Genomic DNA, 23,817 nt, shown 5'->3' with positions numbered 1-23,817 from the left:
ACAGACACGATAGTATCATATCATCCTAGTAGAGCTCTTTGTTCTCAGACTTACTTGAGGTTCCTAGGGTACTTAAAAGTAGAATGGGAGGCACCTCTTCTGTGGAACCAGCTCCCAGATTGGATTCAGGAAAAATACACCCTCTCTACTTTTAATATTAGGCTCAAAACCTTCTTTTTTGATAAAGCTTATAGTTAGGGCTGGATCAAGGGACCCCTAAGCATCTCTTAGTTTTACTGTTATATGCTTAGGCTGCTGGGGGCCTTCCCATGATGCATTGAGCACTTCTGTTCCACTCCCATCCTTTCACTCCACGCATGTTTATACACTACTACTGTATGGCATTAAATTTCTCCCATAGTTCATGTTTTGTCCTGTCTCCCTATGGTCTCTTCTCTCATCTGTTTTCCCCTTAACTCCCAACCGGCAGATAGCTGCCGCCTTCCTGGTTCTGCTGGAGCTCTTTCGAACACTGCAGGTACTGTACCTAAGGTGCTATTCAATATAACACACTTTAAGCAACTACTGTTATGACTTGGCACTAAATAAAACTGAATTGAACTGAAATTTTTAAGAAATCTGTATAATGCCTGCCTGATCTGTTTCTGTCCAGAAGCAGTATCTTCATTACTGCGTAATAAAGTGTGTTCATGGATCTCACTGTGAACAGACAATTCAAAACCCGACAAAGACATAGAGGTAATGGACAATGAAACACATCTGACTTAAAGTAGGTTTTGACTAAATCCAACTAAACCTTAAACACAGCACTAGAAGACATGGAATAGTAAAAAAGTCATGAATAAGTTGAAATGGATGTGGAAGGAACAGTGAAAGCTAGTATTGAAATAGAGGTTTGGGAATACAGACCAACTGGCAACTTTTGATGCCAATAATCAATTATGTACTTTAGTGTTTTGGTTGGAAGACTGTAAACAACACATAAGTGTAAATGCAGTTACAACATTAGTTCTTGGTGGGACAGCCCTATCCTGAACATTTTTAGAGCAATATACACTATAAGTGGCTTAGCAATTAGTATATCTAACTGGGTGTGTTTGAGTGTGGCTGAGGGCCTTTAATGCAACATTTGCTTAGTCCCAGCACTCCTCAGGGCTACATATGTTGCATAGAGCATGTCATTGTGCCTGAAGGAGGAGGGCAGTACAGTCATCTGGCCCCATTTAGCTTTGCTTGCTGTTGTTCGGCCAACCCACTGTGCAGCAATTATGCCTGAAGGTAATGTGAGAAAAAAAGTGAGAAAGAGAGAGAAGAAGAGGGACTAAAAAGGAACTCTAAGGGTCACCTTTAAAGCACAGTAGGGGGCAGCGCATTTCTCTTCAAGTGTGGATCATATACAGTACTACGTGCTTGAAGAAATAAGTACACGGGCACTGACATACACTGCAATATACTTAGGCTGAGTACTCAAAAAAGATGTCCTGAAGAACTCATTCTTTACTTCCATGCATAAAAACTTTAAACCAAAGCTTATCTCATCAGCCAATTTAAGATCATGTTGCCTATATGGAAAGGAATTCATTGAATGGATGCAATATCTTGGGTTAACATGAATGAAACATTTAATGTTGTAACCATTAAAGATAGAACTTAAATGCTTGGACCTCACAATTATTGAAGCAGTGTGGGATACTGGGGGATACTAAGACAGAAAAGAACAAAAGGCAGACAACATCCAAAGAAGAACTTTAAATATCCTTCAAGAAGCCTGGAGAACTATTCCAGACAATTCCTATTTAAGGAAATTAAAGTAAAGCTCAACCAAAGAGAGTGCAGGCAGTGTGAAAGAATAAAGGTGTTAGGACTGTACAACTTCTGTTTTCCCCTGTATACTGTATTTTCATGTATGTTTACGCATATTTTTACAAAAATCACTACATCAATGTGGGACAGCTGTGGATCATCTGGAAGAGTGGGTCGTCTACCAGTTGCAGGATGAATCCCCAGCTCATGTCATAATTTCTCTAGGCAAGATACTGATCCTAAGTTTTTTTTACCAAATATCTTGAGGATCACACATACACTGCTTTTTTGAAAAGATTAGAACTGGGTAAATGAGACTTTCACTAGAGCTTAAAACTAAAAAGAAAGCCACTTTATAAGTACCAGTCAATTTTCCTAGCAAAATATAAAGAAACGGGACACGGCTCAAGACCTTTGCATAGCGCTGTACATCTATTAAAACTTTTCAGCAACTGTATGTCTTGTTTCCCTTGCTTTAGAGGACCAGCTCAACTTCACTCTCCCATTGTGTGCAATTTTGCCCTCGTATTGATCCTCAGCAAGAAATGATAATTTCTACCTCACATGCTCACTTGGACGACATGTTTTACAGAACTTTAAGGCTTTTACCTTTAGAGCACAGGAGGAAAATCATTGTCGCCTGCCCTTTACAAACAACTCATAGCTTCTCTGGGGGCCACAGGGTGATCTCACTGCTGCCACTCACTGATATCTTACATCGGCTTCAGGGACAAACCTTACAATCCACTGCCAGGAATTCATTAACAACTAAGAAGCCATTAGAAATATTCCCACATTTTGTCAAGAAAAACAATCAGCTTTTTCCCATACTGGTAGTTCACAGCCGCTCAATTACAAGGCCATATGTTCCACGTTTGTATATGGTTGTTTATACAGCATTGTGTGAAAGAAGGGGTTTGGTGATTTTTTTGCATTTTTCTATTTCTTTATACCTCACAGTGATCTTATGAACACTGAACACGGAACGTTATCTTTCTGCCCATAGTGTACTGGTTGAAGGGCTCTATTATTCCAGTGACTGGCCTGCCATCATGCTCTGGCTTACACTGGTAATGCTGTAATAGTACACTGCTCTTTAATTTACTCATCAACAGCCTTCTGCAAACAGCTAAGAGTAAGATGATAAATCCAGTCTAGGTTTAATTTAAAACGAGCACGCTCTGTACTCCATGGAAGAAAAGTTATACAGAAAAGCAGCCATGGGCCAAAATGAAGAGGATTACAGCTGGATTACCTGTGTTCTGACTCGTGGATGGAGAATATGACTCCTGACGTGGAGGACTTCTGCTGGATGGAGGCCAAGAAGGTAAACTCACTTTTACTCCTGAACAGCTGTACCACTTTTTCTGTGATGTGTGCTGGGGCGTGAACTGCTCTCCCAACATCTGAAGGAATAAAATGAAATGGAAAGAAATCATGAGCTTGTGTCAACTCTTTTCACATGCGATGTGCCGTCTGCCTCCTCCGTGCACACTTGGCAAAAGCGCAAGCAACATATTAAGTGAGCTAATCACACATGGTGAAACACAAAGTAACACCTTTACACTTTGAAATATCTCTGAAACTGCTTTGGCAGTTCTGTCTGGCAAAAAAAAAAATAATAATAATCTGTTGATGCCAGCAGGCTTCATCCACAGCTTCATACGCATGCTTAGACAGCAAACTTTGCATAGATGTGTGTGTGCGTCTGTGATATAAAAGAACTTTATGTTCCCTTAAAGACAGAAAGATAAAGGAGAACCAGCAAAGATCAAGATTTTCCCTTGGCATATCCACTTGCATTCGGGTAGCGCTCTTCCCTACAAGTTCATAGTTTGAATAAATATAACTATAATAATTTCTAATCTCGGTCTCATAGTAATTGTGATTTAAACTTATTCATGTAAGTTTAAATCATAGTCTATTTTATCCTTAAATAACAGCTGTACCGAAGGGGAGAAAACCTAAGTGAAAAAACATGACCAGTTACAAAAAAGTCAAGAACATGTCAGCACGCCTTAAACTCTTCAATAGACTCTTATTGCTATCGTACATCAAGGATTTCACATATTAGCACTGTTAGCGTGGGGATATAGTCACTGACCTACCAACATTTTAAATGCTGCATTTGCAAAAAGGACTGAACTCTCTGTTTTATCATTAACACATTAACATTGTTGGTAGATTTCAAACACTGAGTTATTTGCAGCTTTATACTGTTTGAAGCAGCAGTACATTTTATTGTATGTAAAATTATTGGAACTCTAAACAACACTGGGTTTAGAGACACTAAGCTACTAGCAGCTATAGCTTATTGTAGAATTAGCAAGTCTGAACCTGTAATAAAAATCAAAAACATCAAAATGGGACACTGCCAGGATCCAAATCATTTTTATTCGGCAGAGTCAGGCACACTGCTCTTCACACTTTAGACACTGAATTCCACCTGGAAAAGCAAACAGTGTCAAATTTGAAGAAAGCTGTTGTGTGTTCACATCTTAGTGTGCAGCATCTGGCTTTGTCCTTGCTTGTAGTTTTTGTATTTGTTGTTTATAGAAATAAACCTAAATGTATATGTCTAATGAGGTTCACTATAGTCAAAAGAAGATTCATATTCTGTCTGCAGTCATTCACCTTTAATAATAATAATAATAATAATAATAATGGATTGCATTTATATAGCGCTTTTTCGGGACCCCTCAAAGCGCTTTACAATTCCACTATTCATTCACTCTCACATTCATACACTGGTGAAGGCAGCTACAGTTGTAGCCACAGCTGCCCTGCCTTTAGTGGCACAGCTTTGTGCCACCAAAGATAAATGACAGACCCCCTTTCTTTTTAGAACAAAACATGAAGCAGCAGCAACACAGTAACAACAGCAAGAAGGGGTGGGTTGCAAAGCAGCTTGTAGAAATACAATATCTGAGGCACACTAAAACAGCTTCAACACCTAGTCCTATCTGCTATCGGGATGTGTAGAAGGGTTGGTTCTGAGAATTTGTTAAATTTCTGGTCTCCCTGAACTAATACTAGGCATATTCTCAATGTGCCTGCTGATATGTTCACATTTCAGTCACATGCTTTTCATTGTTATCTCCCTTAAAAGTCAGCTTGAAACTCTCCTGGTGTGGCATTAGGATGCACTTCCTTAAAGTTAATTACTAGCTATGTAAATCTATCTTGGTGGTCAAATAGTTAAGCTATGTTGTTTAAAAACGGAGCATTAAAATTGTGAATTAAGTATCACATATTATATTCCTCTGCTCCAATGTTCCACGTTCAATATTCTGTTAGTAAAAAATGTATCCTTTCATCATTTCAAGGCCAACATTGCAAGTCAAAACAATAGCTAAATCCCTTAGTGGCCAGCTTCACTGACCTCTCAAGCTAAAACAAGCCCATATATTACCTTAACTTAAAGGACTTCTCAAAGGACTCCCTGACTGGTCTTTGGTGCGGCTTCAGAGCGTAGTGGAATGGTGATGTCATGACTCGTGAATGAAGGAGCAGCCGAAAGCAGCTTTACTTTACTTTGGCATCAGATATCTGTGTTTTGATGCTTTTTACGGACATAATACCGAGGACCAACACCACATTAGGCAGGGCTGGCTGTAATATTTTGCTTAGTATATCTGAATACAGGTAAGAAACCCAAAAAGAAGATAATCACAGTGATAAATCTGAATGTGAGATTGCCATGGTTCCACATTCCCAGTTGTAGTCAGCTGACAGACAGCCCAGTGGGGAGGAGCGCATGGTTGTCTCAGCACATGGCTTTTAAACCTCCCCAGGGTGACAGTGGCCTCCCTGAACTCGCACTTAGCCTCCTCACCATCACAGCCCTGTTAAGAGAGAGCTACCCGCACCCCTCCGGTTCGATATGCAGGCTCCCTGAACAGATTCAGTCATTAGATCACCACTTCAAATCTATGCAGATACAGCACTGTTTTTAAGATGTGAAGATACCGTTAGATTTCATGTTTTTCTTTCCTTCACTTGACAGACAAGTAAAATCCTAACTCATAAAGAAAGCAGCTGTAGTAAGTCACGTTCGCGCTCCTCATAGCTATGATCAATACCAGCAAATTGTCGTAATGAGTGCCACTCAATACAAACAGCAAACAAACCAAAGCAGACACTTTTTCTTGTGCAAATGAGTTTGACTGCAAATGAGAATGAGAGTTAACAGTAGTTTATCTTCAGTGATGAACACTTTCTCCAAAGCAGTAACAGTGGACATGCTTCAGCTTGCATGTTAAGCAGCAGGCACAGTTTTAGCTTTAATATAGCAGGCATGGAACACATATTCGGTAGCTACAGCTACAATAATCATGAAATCATGAAATGTAAGTTGTTATGACATTTTGCTTCAACTCTTTTAGTTTGTTCTCTTAATCTCCAGTCTTCATTACTTACTTTCTTACCTGACAGTCTTTCGACTTTCTTCTGTCAGGTTGGAGGCCTGGTCTCTTTCTTCCCTTTAGCTTTTTAGCTAAACTTTTCCCTAAAAGTTAGGACGCTACGTAATCAAATATTACTGTATTTTGACATGTCAAGAAAGATCGTCACAGACTTTTTACACACAAGTTACTTTTCACAAAAACATAACCTAAGCTGTGGTTTTCTCAAATTTAAAAAGATTTTTCACAACATAAAATTTCTATGCACTTTAAAAATATGTTAATAAAATAATTTATGAGACAGTATACTTAGCGTGCTCCTTCCACTGTAGCAGGAAAACTGCTCTGAATATAAACACTATTAATTATTAAGTATTTAGCATTTTTTCACCTTAGCTAGTTTGTAGCTAAAGATCAGTTTGATTCTTGAAATTTTCTCAAATTAAATGAGGGGATTCGAGTGTGACAACCATTCAACATCTTTTTTGTTTTGTGTTTTTTGTAGACTGAATTTATTTTTAAGGGAAAAGGCCAGCTACATTAGAAAACAAGTTTAATGATCTAATGCAAATGTTGACTGATAGCAGTAGAGAAGATTTTGTCATTCAGGAAGAAAAGATATTCTGACTTCTATTTTGTGACGCTTTGCTCATATGAGTAGGCCTGCTTTGCAAATTGCCATCTCAGTCATCACATTATCATACCAAGTCTTCACTCATGCATTTCCACTGAGCACACAGTTGACAGCAGTTAAAAACTGCCATCACCACATTTGCTTTCAAATCCTGGTTTACAGTTTCAATAGATTTTCATGACACACTGACGCTTTAAAGGCTGAAAAGGTATAATTTGCATTCAGCATTTCTGCAATACAATGCTTTTAACATTTAAATGAATTAAATATAGTTTATGCTTGCAAATATTCAACATTTAAATGCATATTAAACATTGAATTATAACAATTTTATAATTTGCTTTAAATCCCAGCTGCTTACATGTAGAGACGCCTGTGTAAAGACTGAACCACAAAATGCTAACTTTCACATTTACAGGTTTGACGTACCCTTCCCACACACACAGTCCAAAGATTTTAGCAAACGTCTCTCACTTAAAATGACAGTGAAAACCACAATTACAAAGAGTATCCAAACAATAAAAGCTGTCAGTGTTATAACGACTCGACAGTCGACTAATTATGATGGATCAATAGTATGCAAGGAGCAGAACTGAAGCGAGGAATTCTAGCAGTCTACCATATAGCAGTCTTGACAATGTAGACATAAACAAACCCATTTACAGTGACAGGGGGAGCAGGTAGACCAGGAAGGTTCGTCTCCCAGCAGACAAGATGAAGCTCAGTGTAGCAGGCAGGAGCCAGCTGTCAACCCCCCTTCCCTTTCAATTTTACAGCTCATCGCTTTAATCAGGAGCCTGGCGGGTCCTCCCCCAGCTTGGCTAAATCTTACAGATGGCCTCTTTAAGTGTCAGTGAGGAACAGGAGTTAAGGTGCAGCCCAGAGAGACTGTACACACCAAAGACACAGCCAGTCATGTCCATGTAGATTCCTGGCTGGCCAGATATGGAAAACCCATGTCACAGCCAGATAAGCACGTTACTGTACTATGTTCAACTCTTTGCCAAAGGCACAAAGTAGATCAGAGCAGAGTCCAAGAGGCCAGCAACAAGCAAGAAAGTCACACTTTGCTGTTCAGTGGGAGAAACATGAATATGCATCTGCATGTCAGCATGCTAGCGCTGCCTCCTAAACATTGCGTTCTCATACAAATACATTATCAGTTACATCTAGAGGGAAAAATACCTTAAATTTAAAAGACAATTAACTTCTATCCAAGTGGCTAGCGCTGACTCCAATCAGGGACCATTTTTAAAATCCGTTGGATCCAAGTATACTTGACGGGGATAAGTATCACAAAAATATGCAGGCAGAAATAGAAAGTTCTGGAGGTCAATTACTAATAACAATGTGTTCATTAATAAACAAAGACACAGCTAAATCATGAAGGCAAGGCAATTTTATTTGTATAGCACACTTTCAGCACAAGGCAATTCAAGGTGCTTTACATGATTAAAATTAAAACACAGAAAAAAGAACATACATCACTTTAAAGGTTAAAATACAAAAAAACATTTACAAGAAAGCATTTACAATAAAACAATAATCAACAAGCAAGTAAAAATCCATAATAAGATCAGTTACTCATAAGCAAGTCTAAATAAGTAAGTTTTAATTTTAGACTTAAAAGACTTCAGTGTCTCTGCAGCTTTGCATTCTCCCGATAGTGTGTTCCAGATGTGAGGAGCATAGAAACTAAAAGCTGCTTCTCCATGTTTAGTTCTGGTTCTAGGGACAGTCAGTAAACTAGAGCTGGAGGACCTGACCAGTAATGACTTTAGAACTGGGGTAATGTGCTCTGTTTTCTTGGTTCTAGTGAGAACACGAGCAGCAGCATTCTGGATCAGCTGCAGTTGTCTGATTGATTTTTTAGGTAAACCTGTGAAGATACTGTTACAGTAATCAAGGCGACTGCAGATAAATACACAGACGAGATTTTCTAGGTCAGTCCTTTAATCCTAGAAATGTTCCTCAGGTGATAAAAGGCTGACCTTGTTATTACTTTTATGTGGCCCTGGAGGTTCAAGTCTGGATCCATTATTACACCTAGATTTCTGGCCCAGTCAGCAGTCTCTAGTTGGACCAGTTTAAGCTGATTACTGATATTTAGTCGATCTTTTTTGGGTCCAAAGATAAGTACTTCAGCTTTGTTTTTGTTCAGTTGAAGAAAATTATGAGACATCCAGTTGTTAATTTGCTCCATGCATTTATTAAGAGTTTGGATAGGTTCAACATCACCTGGTGACATTGAGATATAAAATTGAGTATTATCTGCATAATTGTGGTAGTTAGTATTATTGGTGGTTATAATCTGGCTTAATGGGAGCATGTTAATGCTAAATAAGAGGGGCCCTAGGATGGAGCCCTGGGGGACCCCGCATGTGATTTCTATATTTTGTGATGAGAATTGGCTAATTGACACATAGAAGTTCCTGTTCTTAAGGTAGGATTTGAACCAATCGAGTGCCGTACCAGAGAGTCCGACCCAGTTCTCTCGACGTTCCAGTAATATATCACGATCAACAGTGTCAAACGTCGCACTAAGGTCCAATAGTACCAATACTGTGGATTTACCACGGTCAGTATTTATACGGATGTCATTGAACACTTTGACAAGGGCTGTCTCGGTGCCGTGGTGCCTACAAAAACCAGATTGATAAATATCAAAGCGGTTGTTCATTGTGAGAAAGCTGTTTAACCGCTGGAAAACAGCTTTTTCAATAATTTTACAGATAAATGAGAGATTGGAAATTGGTCTGTAGTTTTGCATTAGCGTACTGTCTAGGTTCTTCTTCTTTAATATTGGTTTGATAGCTGCTGTTTTAAGGCTTTGGGAAAAACACCTGATAGGAGGGATGCGTTATTTGGATCAGATCCTCCCTGATGGCTGGGAGGACCCTTTTAAGAAAACCTGTTGGTAAGATATCCAAGCAGCAGGTGGCAGAGCTTAGATTCTCAATAATTTTATCAAGACTTGATTGATTTATTGTTTGGAAATTTTCTCTGCATGGGTGTTGATTGGGCTTAACGTCAATAATGACTAGCATTCTACAACAAAATTAGCAGGTCTAAAAAGGACCAGACCCTAACGAGGGTTCATAAGCACAGGTTGTAGTTCTCTCCAGATACAGGGCAGTGGATAATTAGAGCAAGTAAGAGAAAGTTGATATCGTCTCGATCAAAGAATTTGACAAGGACTGTGTCCTTGTAGGCTGAAACAGTTATTCTCAGAGCACACGATTTATCCAGAGGTTGGATTGCAAACTATGCCACCCTAAAAACCTGAAATCTACATGTAATAGTTTACCTGATGTGTAGAGGGAGATTATTTACAATACAGTTTAGCATCCAGACATCCATGACAACAGGGTTTATGAAGTTTAACAGAGTTAGAAGTTTGTAGAGGGGTAATTCATCCACAATATGAGGTAGGGCTGCTCGATTATGGCAAAAATGATAATCACGATTATTTGACGATATTTATTTAACCCTTTAAGACCTACTATAGAACCAAGTCCACCAGAGCTTATATTATTTTTTTTTACATGCTGTAGTGCCATTTGTGGGAGCATTTCAAGTTGCTATACATCAATACAACTGTTATAGCCCATATTTTAATAATATGTATGCATTAAGTCCATAGTAATTACATAAATTGCAAAAAAGTGCAATAAACTACAAAAAAAATTGAAAATCGCTTTTGTTTTGTTTACATATATTTCTACTTGGAGAAATTTAAGAGGCTTATCCCTCAAAACTTTAAATACAATAAAGTTGCAAAAAATAGTTTCCCACCACAGGAAATTTATTTTGAGTCTTCATAGTTTTATTTTGGAGATACAGCAATTTTTATATACTGCAGGAAAAACAAAAAACAATCCTATGATGCAAATTTGCAAAGAAAACAGCATGTGCATCATTTCACTGTGGGAAGTGTTACGAACAGCTGATAGGAACGGCAAAGCGTGTTTCTGGAATATTATGTTTTTGTTCCTGCAAGCGCTTTTTATGCAATTTTTGCAAAGCTATATGTGGAACGAAACCGTGACCGAGGACAAGCTGATGGCATCAGATGTAAGTACAACTCCTCCGGTTTCATATGCAAAACAAATTATTGCGCTAGCTTACACGGGTCAGGTTCTACAGGGATTTAAAAATAGTTACGCAAAACGGAGCGTGCTGCTCTGACCGGCTTTAAAGGGTTAACAATGACTTTAAAAAATAATATAAAATAGTGTGCAACACCACTGAAGTTTTTTTTTTTAAACTCTCTTTTCAACCAACGGCAGTCACTCTCCAAATAACTTCTGCTTAGCTTTCCGAGCTTCCCTCGGGTCCTCTTAATCAGCGGTCTCCAACCTTTTTTGCGCCACGGACCGGTTTATGCCCGACAATATTTTCACGGACCGGCCTTTAAGGTGTCGCGGATAAATTAGGGAGGGGCTAATAATCGGCTCAGTCATTTTTAATGATCGTTGAAAGCCCAGATCGTAATCGTGATTAAAATTCGATTAATTGAGCAGCCCTAATATGAGGTTAGTTATTAATATACTGTTGCAATGGTTTGGATTAATTGCTATGAAAAATTCCTGATTCTCCACTTCATGTACCCATTCAAATCTTTGTTAGCCTCAGAGTGATTATTTTCTGACCTGATCAAGTATTTGGTGGCTGCCAAAAGCTGGGCCACTTGGATGTAGTTACATCCTAAGGTTTAAAATTGACCTTTAAAACGTGCTGCAGATGAATAGTGGTAATAAAAACCCAGAGAGGCTGACAGTGACTACTGACTATTTTTATGGGCTTGTTCAGATTAAATAGAACAAGATAAAAAGCATTAAAACATGTTGAAAAGAAAACAGCCTTAAAGAACCCAGTGTAGTTTGGACCCAGCCGAAAGGTTCATTCATCATCACTAAACAACTGGCTAACTGTACAGAAAAAAAACCCCTCCTACTCCCTATAATGACAAATGCAACACACATCTGACTTGCATCTTGCATTGGGATTCTTGCCTCTTCCTCTGCTGCTTCATGTCCAGTTTGCTCTGTTTTATCAAATTACCAGTAATGCATGTAATTTTGAGATGAAACTAAACAATCTGATGAGACAGTCAGAATTCTAAGAGGGAACATCCTGACAAGAAAGTGATCATTCGAAGAACGTCCAGAATTTTAAGAACCAGGTGAGATTTCTGAGATGAAAATATGAATCTTGACATAACAGGGAGAATTCTGTGTATTATTACTCCAAATATAACATGAGAATTTTCAGACAAAAATTAGTATTCTAATAAGACAATCAGAATTCTAAGAGGCAGCATTCTGAGAAGGAAGTGAAAATTCTGAGGAAAAGCCCAGAATAGAATTCTGAGGACAAAGTGAGTAATCTGATATAAAAATCAGAATTTTGAGGTAAAAGTCAGAATTCTATGTGCCAATAATCCAAGGATTCTGAGATCCGGGTAAGAATTCTGAGAAAAAAAGATAATTTTTTGTGTCAATATTCCAAGAATAACATGACAATTCTGAAAAGATAGAATTCTGAGGCAAAAGTTAGTCTTCTGATGAGACAGTTAGAATTCTAAGAGATGTAATTCCAACAAGAAAGTGAAAATGAGGTTTACCTTTACCTGAGGTAAAGTCTAGAACTGGGTGAGAATTCTGAGATAAAAATCTGAATTCTGAGTTAATTTTGTGTCAACAAGAATAATGTGAGAATTGCATATGCAATAAGACCAGCCATAAAAATATCTGTGTCCTCATCTTAGAGGTGCAAAACTGAAACTGCATCTCTTCAGTGATTCCCAGCAGTAGCTTTTTAACTCCTAAAGAGAGTTTTGCACTAACACAAACAGCAAGAAAATGTGGCTCTCACTTTTATATTAATTTTTAATTTTCACTCCTGGTTTGGTTCAAGCACAGAAGCACTGCGTGAATAGAGTGGAAAAAGACCAGAATTTGATCTTTGGCTGACCCTTGTTCTTTGGCTACACGCATCTTAAGCAAGGACGACAAGCTCTTGAAAGCCTACAAGTGTGAGCAAAAACAATAAAAACTATTGTTGATTTAGCCCCCACAGTTTCACTGATCCCAAGGATATATAGTCGAAAGTCTGTCTTTTTTTTTTTTTGGGGGGGGGGGGGGGGGGGTAATCACTGAGACATAAGTCCATTGCAATTTTTCATACTAGCCTAAAACTCATCGCAAAGCTTTAGTCCTGGATAATAACTAATGTTTATCTGGACAAAGTGAATGATAAATCTATTTATGCAGATATACAAACAGACCATCTGTACTCAAGCATCAGATCAAAGAGCATCTTTGGCTGTCTTAGGCTTGCAATCCTAACAACATATTTGCCATTACTGACAGCTGCTCAGAACTCTGTTACAGTAAGAAACAACATTAAAAGTGCAAGAGAGATAATAAGAGAAGAACAACACATCAAAGTTTCCTGGCATGAGTTAAAGCCAATTAACTGAACTCACGAAGGATAGAGTGATGTTTGTAAGTAACATTAAAAAAAGCAAAAGTGAAAAATATTTTTCACTGACCATCAAAGAACTATCAGTCATTCTTAAGGCAAAATGCAGTTTTGTGTCCCAAATTTGTGTCAGTTATCCAGCAAAGTACTCTCCAACTCAGCAGTTTGGATCATGTTAATCCTAATAACATTGCAAATATTGCAAGACCCACAACATTTGACAGCTATGGATTACACTGAAAATGTATGAAAAACAGAATTAACAAATGGGAGGTTCCCTAGCATGGGCAATCGAAACAAATGAAAAAAAAAAAAACAGTATAAAAAGATTACCTAGAAAGAAATAACTACATTCGACAAAAATGAACTAATGGCGTCTTTTGTGTCAAACGACCTGAATCTTTAAAGGCTATATGATAAAAAAAAAAAAAAAAAAAAGAGTATAAAGCTATGACAGATTCAGAAGTCTATGAAGGCCCAGAAGGCGAGGAAGCATGACATCTGTCCACCCCTGCACTGCAATCCCATAATTTTCCAAATTTTCTTTTAAATTCATTCTTAAATTTCTTTCAAAAGCATTGCATGTTGTTCCTTCAGTATAGTATCTATTCACATTTTTTAGCATGTATGTTAGAAGCTGCTGGAACAGTATGCTGCTGGACCTATGAACAGCTCGAAACGCTGAAATCTTTAAAACATTAATTCCACACCTATTCTACCCGACTGATAAACTATGGTTAAATGACAAAATTTACTTTATTTTTCATTTAATTGTTTTATTTTTCTTATATTCTTTCCTTAATTTTTAAATTCTGTGTCATTCTCATTCTTGTCTTGTCTTGAACTCTTTGACTCACTGCCAGATGATTTTATCGTAAAACTCCTGATTTCAATTCTTAATACAAGCTATTAAGTATTAGTTATGATGTAATGGCACATTTGGCTGCGTTTTGGCACTGGAGAACCAAATGTGAGATGATTTTGGCTTAGAGATGCCTGCCAGATTTGGCCAGGTTTTCAAATCTGTGGTCTTGGGCCAATAGTGACGTCCAATTAGCAGAACTCAGGGCAGCGGTGGGCCAATAGAATGGATCTTTGTAGGCTGTGAGTTCACTCACTCATCCTCATAATTGACTGGCTAGCCACCTGTTTTAGTGTCTTTACAGCAAATAAATTATACAGAGTGCTGAAATAAAAAGCCCCAAACCAAAGCTCATGGAGTATCAAGATTAATTATACACTGAATAATTAAACACATCTGCTTTGCATATTAGTATTCAAAGCCTATATGCATGCATATCATTTATCTCAAGTCAAACTAGTATCAGTCCTGTCAGAAGACTTATCGTGTGCACGCCATTTATCTTTCTTGCTCTGTTGTTGGCGTTTTTTACCCTGACACATTTTAAAGTTGTACATCTGCTTCTGCTGCTTCAGACTTTTATCTTTCAAGCAGTTTGACTGGCTAACAGCAGTAACACGAAATTGTGAGATTTGTAACTGAGTTGACTTAAATTTGTTTTGTAAGGTGGTCACTTTTACGTTAAAGTTTTTACATGGATTAATGTTTTTCACAGCTGAGTGTCAACTAATGTTCTTCCCGCAACTGAGAGACAGTGGGATGTGGGAATGACTTACTAACACATTATTATATATTACATTTGACAGTACATCCCATGGCATACTTTGCATGTTATCACTTAGTGGCTAGTGACTAATAGTTGCATTTGTAATTGGAGAAACTACGTCCTATATTCCCTAATCATCGCCTAACTTATAGGCAAATGTCAGTGACATGGTGACCAAAGAGAATGCAGTGTTGGTGCCGTTCAGCGACTTCGAGTGAGAAAGATTAAAATAGCAACTGGCAGCATAAAGTATTCTCAGCATCGATGCAAGCAAGGTTTGGGTAGGATCAGGTGACCCTCCCATGATGCACCAAGCATTTTTTCTTCACTCACCTCTTTTCACTCTCCTTGTCTTCATACACCACTTTGCATTTATTCATTAATTGTTACTCTCTGGCTCTCTTCCACAGTGTGTCTGTGGAAGGCTGCTCCTCCCTGAGGCTGGTTCTCCTGGAGGTTTCTTCCTGTTAAAAATTATTTTTTCCTTCCCACTGTCGCCAAGTGCTTGCTCATAACGGGCCATCTCATTGTTGGGGTTTTCAGTCTATTATTGTACGGTCTTTACCTCACAATATAAATCACTTTGAGGAAACTATTGTTGTTATTTTGTGCTATATAGATAAAGTTACATTGAATTTGTCCACTGGAAATCAACCATAAACAACAAAATGATGCACAACGCGTGAAAGGCTTTCAATGCGGATCCCCCTTAATTCATAAGCTCCCAGTTCTGTATGACAGCTCACCTTCCTGAAGTGAACTACACCATGTCATTGTTTGTTAGCTTCTGATCTCCATGTCAGGGATAATTTATATAACTAATTAATTACGTTATGGTGTTGTGCAACTGTGCACTCAACTTGCTCGCTTTGATGGATGAATTCTGCTGCTGTCTGATCCTGCAGGTATGTAATAAATTCAGGGGGAAACCCGAGTCATGCTATAAAGCTGCAACTTCCTAAAATGGCTGGAAGCAACCAACCAATTTCAGATCCTGTACTAGCGAATCTCGTTAATCTGACCTGTCACACCTCCAATGTGGTAAAGACATAACTCTGAAGTTGTAGTTTGCAGATATTCTAATCTTAAATAGACATAAATTCATGGAGCAATGTGAATGAAGGAAACCAGCACACATGAAAAAAGTTAAAAGCGGTTTATTTGCACCCCTGGCAACTGAAGACTGCATGCTTTGCACCCTTTATGGATGACTCTTAGTGCTGAAATGTGGAGAAAAAAAAACTGATGGCTTCCTCAAAGCACCAGACTGCAAGACCGAAAGCAGCCAAAAGCATGAGATTTGGGAACCCTGTTTTTTTTTCTGTTATACTGCTGTGTCATTTAGCTAGCTGAGCAACTCACAAGAGGCAAGACAGACATTCACATTGTAATCTAGTGCGTGCATATCTGTCAGTGTGATGCACACATTCCAACTTGTGCTAAACTGACAGTAATTTGCATATGTTGAGGATGCTATGTTGGCATTTATTGAAAAGTGCAGTCTGACATGTTCAGATGCCATCAGATTAACAGAAAGGGGAGGTTTAAAGGGGGTTAAGTTAACTACCAAATTACTTAAAAAATGTTGGAAAAAAATACATAGTAATAAAAAAAAAGCTGACATACACAACAAGTCTGCCATTTACATGCTCTCAACTGTGAAGCTTTACATATGTGAGCAAAAATGTGTGTGTCACTTGTAAACTTTCACAGGGGGTTATTCCCACTCTCTCTGATCCTGAAAGAATGCATCTTTATTTCCTCACTTGAAGCTCTCCAGTCTGTACTTCCACACATGAAGCTAGCCAGCCAGTCATCCATCCAGTACACAGCAGACCGTCCCTGAGGAGCTAGCCTGTTTTCAGCTGCTCAAGGCAGGTCTGCAGTAGAGAGTAAAAAGCAGAGAGAAACCCGATTGCAGAAGAAGAGCTGGGCTCGAAGTCAAGATAAAGGACTGAGGCATGACTAGAAATGGAAATAAAAGAAACACACACTCATGCACACACACACACACACACACACACACACACAAAGCTGTCAAAGACTCAAGTTTAAAACAAAAAACTGTACATCAACAGCAAGCACCGATGGCACTTTGCTTTGCTTACAGTTGAAGCAAAGCTGCACCAAATTCAGTGCATAGTTTCTCATCTGAAGCAGAATGCCGAAAGAAATGAAGAAAAAAAGACACATTGAGACACTACAAAGGTCAAATGAATAACTCGACAAGTGGCTAAGTTACTATAAATGTAAGGAATATTCAGTTATAGTACAAACTGGCATGCTGTTTGCAGAATAAAACAAAAACAAAGGAAAAGTACACTTTGATGCACGTGACAGAGACTGTGAGTGCATGTCAAACAGCCTACAAGCACAGCAGAGCTCTCAGCAAGCTTCTCCTAAGTCAACTTGGCTTGCATTTCAAGAACTCCCCAGCTGCTGAAAAATTCATACACACGAATCGATAAAACATTGATGATTCAGTTCAAGCTTTCCTTCCCTTTGCAAGAAAATAACCTGACTGTAAACATGCAAGTTCTAACTGGTAGGTTATTGGTGCGATACCCTGTGTCACATATCCAACAAGACAGCCCACTGAAAAGATCCACCCCGTGTGGCCTCTGCTCTGACCAAGCTGACAGTTCTTTATCACGAGCCACAAGATTGAGGGCAGCTTGATTACCATAAATAAGGATGAAACTCAGATAAATAAAGGCCATTCATGTGAGGGCGAGTCACCGACCTGTCACTTAAAGAAAAATAATGCTAAACACTGGCGCATAATCCAGCAAGGGGGATATTAGATAGTGGTTAGAATAATGAACTTCCACTTTGATTTCCTCCAGGGGCAACAACATTTGCACGTTGTATCTCAAACGTGTGTGCTGTAAGCCGGCGAACCCGGTGATGAACTGTTTGTAGTGTTAAAATATGTGTGCAGATGCATGTGTCAAGAACTGAGATTATTGCCAGAGGAGATGGCTCTTGAACAGAATGAATTTAAATTGATCATGCTCACATTAAGTTCCCGAGTAAAACAAAAGAGTTTTATGAAATAACGTGAAATGACTCATGAATACGAAAATGTCTTTAAAGTTAGTTTAGTGATCACATTCAACATTCAGTTTCCTGAACCAATAATGTACATTTTTAGATGTTAGTAATAGATTTCAGTCACCAATGTGCCTAATTGCAAAATTAAAGACTTTTCTTTGTATTTAAGCAGTGTTCGCCATATATTTAAAGTTTATTGAGATTTTTTTTTTAATCCTTTGTAGGATTTGCTTTTTCTCAGAAACATCTTGCAGGATGCTGTCTTTTTACTTTCTTCCCATCATCAAGATGCGAAGGTAACCTCCCACACACACACACACACACACACACACACACACACAAAAAAAAACATGTTCTCATTGTAGTCACTTAAATGTAAAAATACTGTAGTTTTTTAAAAACTCAAGATATTCGCATTTATGCTGCTCGAGTACAGCCCCACTGGGGACTAATCTCTCTCTATATTGTAAGCATTTGTGTGTCTGTGTGTATGTGCACATGTGTTTTGTTAACAACTCTCTAGGCTTAGATCCTATCCATAATCAGCTCCACCCCCCCTACAGCTTTACACAATCCTCCTCTGCTGTGGGCAGGTTTTAACACCAGAGCTGGCACTCCAGGCTTTAAACTGCTCACACTGTACACATCCAGCATCGAGACACACACACATATACACATAAAGAACAAATTCACACAGGGGAAATAGGTGGAATTGAGATGTGAGCTAATTTAGCGGACCATAGAGAGTGTTGAGGTGCTGTATCAGTATCTGCCAGGCCTCCAGTAGATCCACTGCTGGGAGTGTTGCTAACTCTAAGGGTATGCACAGCTGTATAGCCAGGGGCCCTGCGGAGATTCAGGGGAGCTTGAACAGCAAGTTCCACACATTCACAACACAGCCAAGCTTAATTACCTCTTCATACTGCTCCACATGACAAACAGCCATCCACTGGATCCGAGAGCGGGACAACACCAGCCAGCAGGCTTGCCAACCAGACAGCCTCCATCCTATCATCAGCACTGCTTGCACAGCTATTTGTCTCAATTAGCCATGCTCTGCATACTTGAAAAATATGATGTCAGGATATGGCTTGACTAACAGCGTCCATAAGTACTGTCCCCTTATATTCATGATAAATCATTCTCTAAGAGCTCTCAGCCACTGTGTCGTTAAATGTCGAATAACGCAACAAATCGGCAAATAACCTCATCATCACACAATCATGTGTATGGCAGGTTCCTTAATCATTTGTTCATATGGACAAGCTGACAGCGACAGCCAGATTGTTTACCTCTGCATGAATCCTCCTGCATTCCTTTATCCTTTAATATGAGAAAAGGTGAATCACCAAAAAAAAGAAAGAAAAAACCAACAAAACAACGGGGGTAGTGCAAACAAGTCGTGCAGCGTGGACAGCAAGCAGAGCAGAGGTGGGAGATAGAATCAGATCAGGACATAGATGAAGGTGACACACGTGCAGATAATACAGCCAAAGGCCGCCCAAGGGCACCTGGCTACTTTCCCAGGAACCATCTCTTAAGAGCCCAGCAGCACTACAGCAAACACCTGCAGCAACCCACATATATCATAATTTACACGTGTCAAATCTGACATTAAACACTGGTCTGTGATATGAGAACGGCCAGTTTTCCTTTTTTTTTTTAATCCTGTTCTATATTGTGAGCAATGGCATTTCTTTTAATGTTTCAGTCATCCAGCTGCTTCCCAGTTTGGCAAATAAGAACTCTTATGTGAAAACATGACAGGGCACATTGCTTGAAAGCTTTCATTTTATAACAGCTGCCATCACAGAATGTAGCCGCTCTGAATACAATGTGGTGCTGGGCATTAAATGATTAAGCAACTTTTTGTTATCAAGCCAGAGTAGGTTGCTGTTTCCATAATCCATGCCAACTTAAAAACAAGTTTCATCTTAAACATATGAAAAATAAAAGAAACATTTTTAAAAATACGTCTACAAGAAGGCAAACTACGGCCTATTCTTAAGTCACCAACCACTTGGCAACTACAGGTCGTTAGGGAAAAATGTGCATTCCCTGACATGCCGGTCCACTATGTCCATTGCCTCTGCAAAAGCATGAAATGGACACGCAAACAGAGTTAGTTTGGTTATCATTAAACTAAATCGTAAATGTTTATATTTTTAATTAAAATTATCAGAGAATACATCAGCTTGTCTAGTTTTGTGCTTACATTTGACTCATGTTGTGTCACTGGATATAATTGTTTGTTACTACTCTTGAAGCAATAGATTCACACCTTGAATTAGATAGACTGTCATCAACGACAGTAGCACATTGGAAGAGAAGGATGAAAAATGGCCTTCATATTGTTCTCATTTATAAATGCTGCAGCCTGTATGCTGCAATCACTGATAGAACATTGTTCAGTACTTTTTTTCTATGTTGTCAAAAATATCATTATCATAAATTTCCTTGAACTACCTTGATCTAATTTTAGGCTATATTACCCAGCCCTATTCAACTTTGATACAATGACCGAGCAAAAGACATACTGTTTTCAAAGGTTTAGGCAAGCATAAGCATGGCGACTAAAGAAACCACATACAAAACTCTTCAGCAGCTATGGCAGTATCTGAAAACATTACAACCCTGCCAGAGAGCACACAGACTAATACTTCTCTAAAAAAAAGAAAGATGCAGCAAGACAAACAACACAAACCGTTCCCCCTCTCTTATCTGAGCAAATGGAGCATCAATTCACACACAGGCAAAAAAAAAAAAAAAAAAAAAAAAAGGGAAGGAAGGCGCTAGCTCATCAAATACAGATGACTGGAAATGTAAACTAGTTGATGCGTGTGGAGCAATATCTGTATGTGTACTCTCAACATGTATCAGCAGCAGATTATTCACATGGGACTCCATTTGGAGAGGAAGCTAGCAGGTTTAGTGACTCCCAACTGTGTCGGGGTTGATTATGAAGTCAGAAACAGTGAATTATTAAAACAAATGGCACTCCAGATTTTTCCTCTGTCTTCATGACAAACGCTATCTCCTCTCAAGCGTGGAGAAGTGAGCCATGTATAACACGAGCCTGAAAAATCTCCACGGCCTTCCTCCCCTTGTGTGTGTGTGAGAGCAAGTGTGAGGCGATGCTTGGTGCGCCTTCCCTTCTCTAGAGGTAATGACATTGTGATACATTACCAGGCCTCAGTCATTTAGTAGCGTAAAGTTGAACCTTTAGTTTTCATAAACATCTGGTATAAGGCTGGCAGGTAGTACGCATCCTGCTTATGGTAAAGTTGCTGTAATATTCTGACTTTCACTCAGCGAGGAGTAATAAAAAGAAGAGGTGGTGAGCTAACTAACACTTGTTCTAGTAATGACAGGTTGACTGATCAGTTAGCTGATTAGGGGCAATAAAATAGTCACGAATACTAACAAATACAGGTATCCACTTCCATGACTCAAATATTTATGTAAATGGAAAGGAAGAGCAGTATTCTTATAAATGCTTTCTACCTTATTATTTTGTTTCTTTTATTTTTTATGTGTTACCTTACATAACTGCAAGCAACTGCAAACAAATAAACGTCACCATTACATATTTTTTCAATCTCCTGACAGCCAAAAAAATTTGTTAACAGACAAATGTGATCAAGAGATATAAAGAACAAAGAATGCAACATCTGCAACTAATCAGTAACTGAGTGGGTAGATCACTATTATGGGAGAATGTAGAATTATGCTTGCAAATGAGTACTGATATAAGTTTCATGTCCAAGATGGTTTTTTTTTTTTAATTTGGACTGTAGAACCTTTCTGGATAGTTGTCTTTGTATTATGAGCATAGCTAAATAGCAAATGCATTCATCTAGAGCTTATTTTTAACCATTTCTATGGTGCATAAATGTGTCCAGCTACATAAAACACTATCATTTTTTTTTAGAAATTACATAATTTATAGTGTAAATGAATTTAACATGACTGATTTAATATGATTGTTAACTGTCCAATTTTTGGGCAGTTAACAAACTGCCCAAAAATTGTTGGTTTTTACAGTAAGGGGACTATTGCCCAAGAAATGGAGGATTAAACCTCAGTTAGGACAGCTTATAAATGTGTGTTCTTCAAATTAGCCAAACCTCTGTGTCATCCATTGTAAAAGTACACATATGTAGAGCTGTGTAACTGTGTAACTGCCAACAAATGCACTGAAACCCATTGCAATAGAAAAAATAAAATAAAATACAATACAAATGTAGATGAAGAAAAAAATCCTTTCATCTGTGGTCAGTAAAACTGTTAAAACCACATGCAATATTAAGATGAGCCTTAAAATAAGCCCTGTATGAATCTGAGTTTGTAGTCCACAAAGGGCACTTCGTTGTGTGGTGAAAATTCTCTTCTAAATGCAGTGCTTTCAAAACTGAATTGTAGAGAAGTTTTCTATGAGTTTAGATTGTAGATGGAGCTCAGGAATCTCCACAAGCCAACTTATCTGTTAGTTAACTGAAATACGCCAAACTGTAAAACCAGGCCCATGTTACCAGTGTTTTTCCAAAAAGTAATTGTCTGCCAGAAAGTGATTTCTGGTAATTGTCAAAATCATCCCCCACGTTTAAACTGTTGTAAATATTGACCTATAATCTTTCAAACATGTGTCAATAATATCAATGAATGATATAAGAAAAGAAAAAAAAACCTAAAAAACAAAGCTCTAATCATTCTTTGGCAAATCTCACTGACATTAAAAATGTTGCTTTCAAGAGGGCTCTACCCAACAGGGCAGCAGAAATTACAACAATTATCACAGTTCTATCAGGATATTTTAAGTGGCAAAAAGGACTGGAATGATTACAGTGCAGGTACAATAACAGAGTCGTAGTCATAAGCAGATCATTTCTTTAACTTGTCTACAGTCTATTTAGCAGTATAAGTGAAGGTGTTATACACAGGAAACACAGAAACAGAAATCACTTTTTGGCACAACACTGGCCGTGCTGACCAGTCCAGCGGATCAGCCTCAGGAATACTTGATCCTCTGGTGATCAATTATGGTCAGATAGTTTGTTATCCAGAAAATTAACTATTTCCATGTCAATGTAATGCATACCACAATTGGTAACAACATGTAAATGTCTAAATTAGTATAAAAACACTGTGCAAATATATTTATTCTGCATCCTTATAAGACTAATGCACTAACGCAGTAGCATTAGTAGCATTAGCATAGTAAAGGCAATGCCACCAAAGGACTTCAGACATATCCTCTTGAGGACCAGCCTATTCATTTATGTCCTCTATAATGGACTTTTGTTTTTGGTCTATAGCTTTTGACTTATTTGAGCTACTGTACTAAGTCCTGATGTACTAAACAGAGGATATCCTGGGCTTTCTATTGATATCTCATGTGTTTGGGTGGCCACTATTAGCTCCAAAGAGGCAGGAAATCACAAAAAGAAGTTGAATGGGAAGATTATTTTTTCCTCGGGAGGATATAAAGCATGTTAAACACACGCAATTAGTTTCAGCTGGATTTTATTTTTACCATAAGCTCTGTTCAGCAGTCTGCATTTTGATATTTATCAGTGTTAGATTGGCACAAGGTTGAGGTGAGAAACTCAGTTTCACTATTGGTATAAAACCCAGGGGTCGGCAACCTGCGGCTGTGTGGTTTGGGAAAATAAATTAGAAGTATTTAGCTGAAGTGTGATTTATTTATGTTAGTTCTTTTTTAACTTGTAGTTCTAAATTGGAAGATTATTGTGATTATTTATTATAATTAGATTATTATTATTGAAATTTAAAATACAATTATATTCTATTATTTTTTCATCGCTCAAAATTATTGGTATAACCCAGT

General features: G+C 38.2%; 1 protein-coding gene across 1 annotated transcript in view; it reads right to left on the bottom strand.

Moving 5' to 3' along the window:
• Nucleotides 1-23,817, bottom strand: part of LOC113027985 (protein kinase C-binding protein NELL1) — a 301,737-nt gene that overhangs the window by 256,047 nt on the left and 21,873 nt on the right. Inside the window, exon 3 of the mRNA XM_026177879.2 lies at nt 3,020-3,170. Coding sequence (XP_026033664.1) covers nt 3,020-3,170 — 151 coding nt within the window. The remainder of the gene's footprint in view (nt 1-3,019; nt 3,171-23,817) is intronic.

The sequence above is a fragment of the Astatotilapia calliptera genome, chromosome 1 (genome assembly GCF_964374335.1).
Source record: "Astatotilapia calliptera chromosome 1, fAstCal68.1, whole genome shotgun sequence".
Classification (NCBI taxonomy): domain Eukaryota; kingdom Metazoa; phylum Chordata; class Actinopteri; order Cichliformes; family Cichlidae; genus Astatotilapia; species Astatotilapia calliptera.
This window is presented reverse-complemented; position numbering and strand designations above follow the sequence as displayed.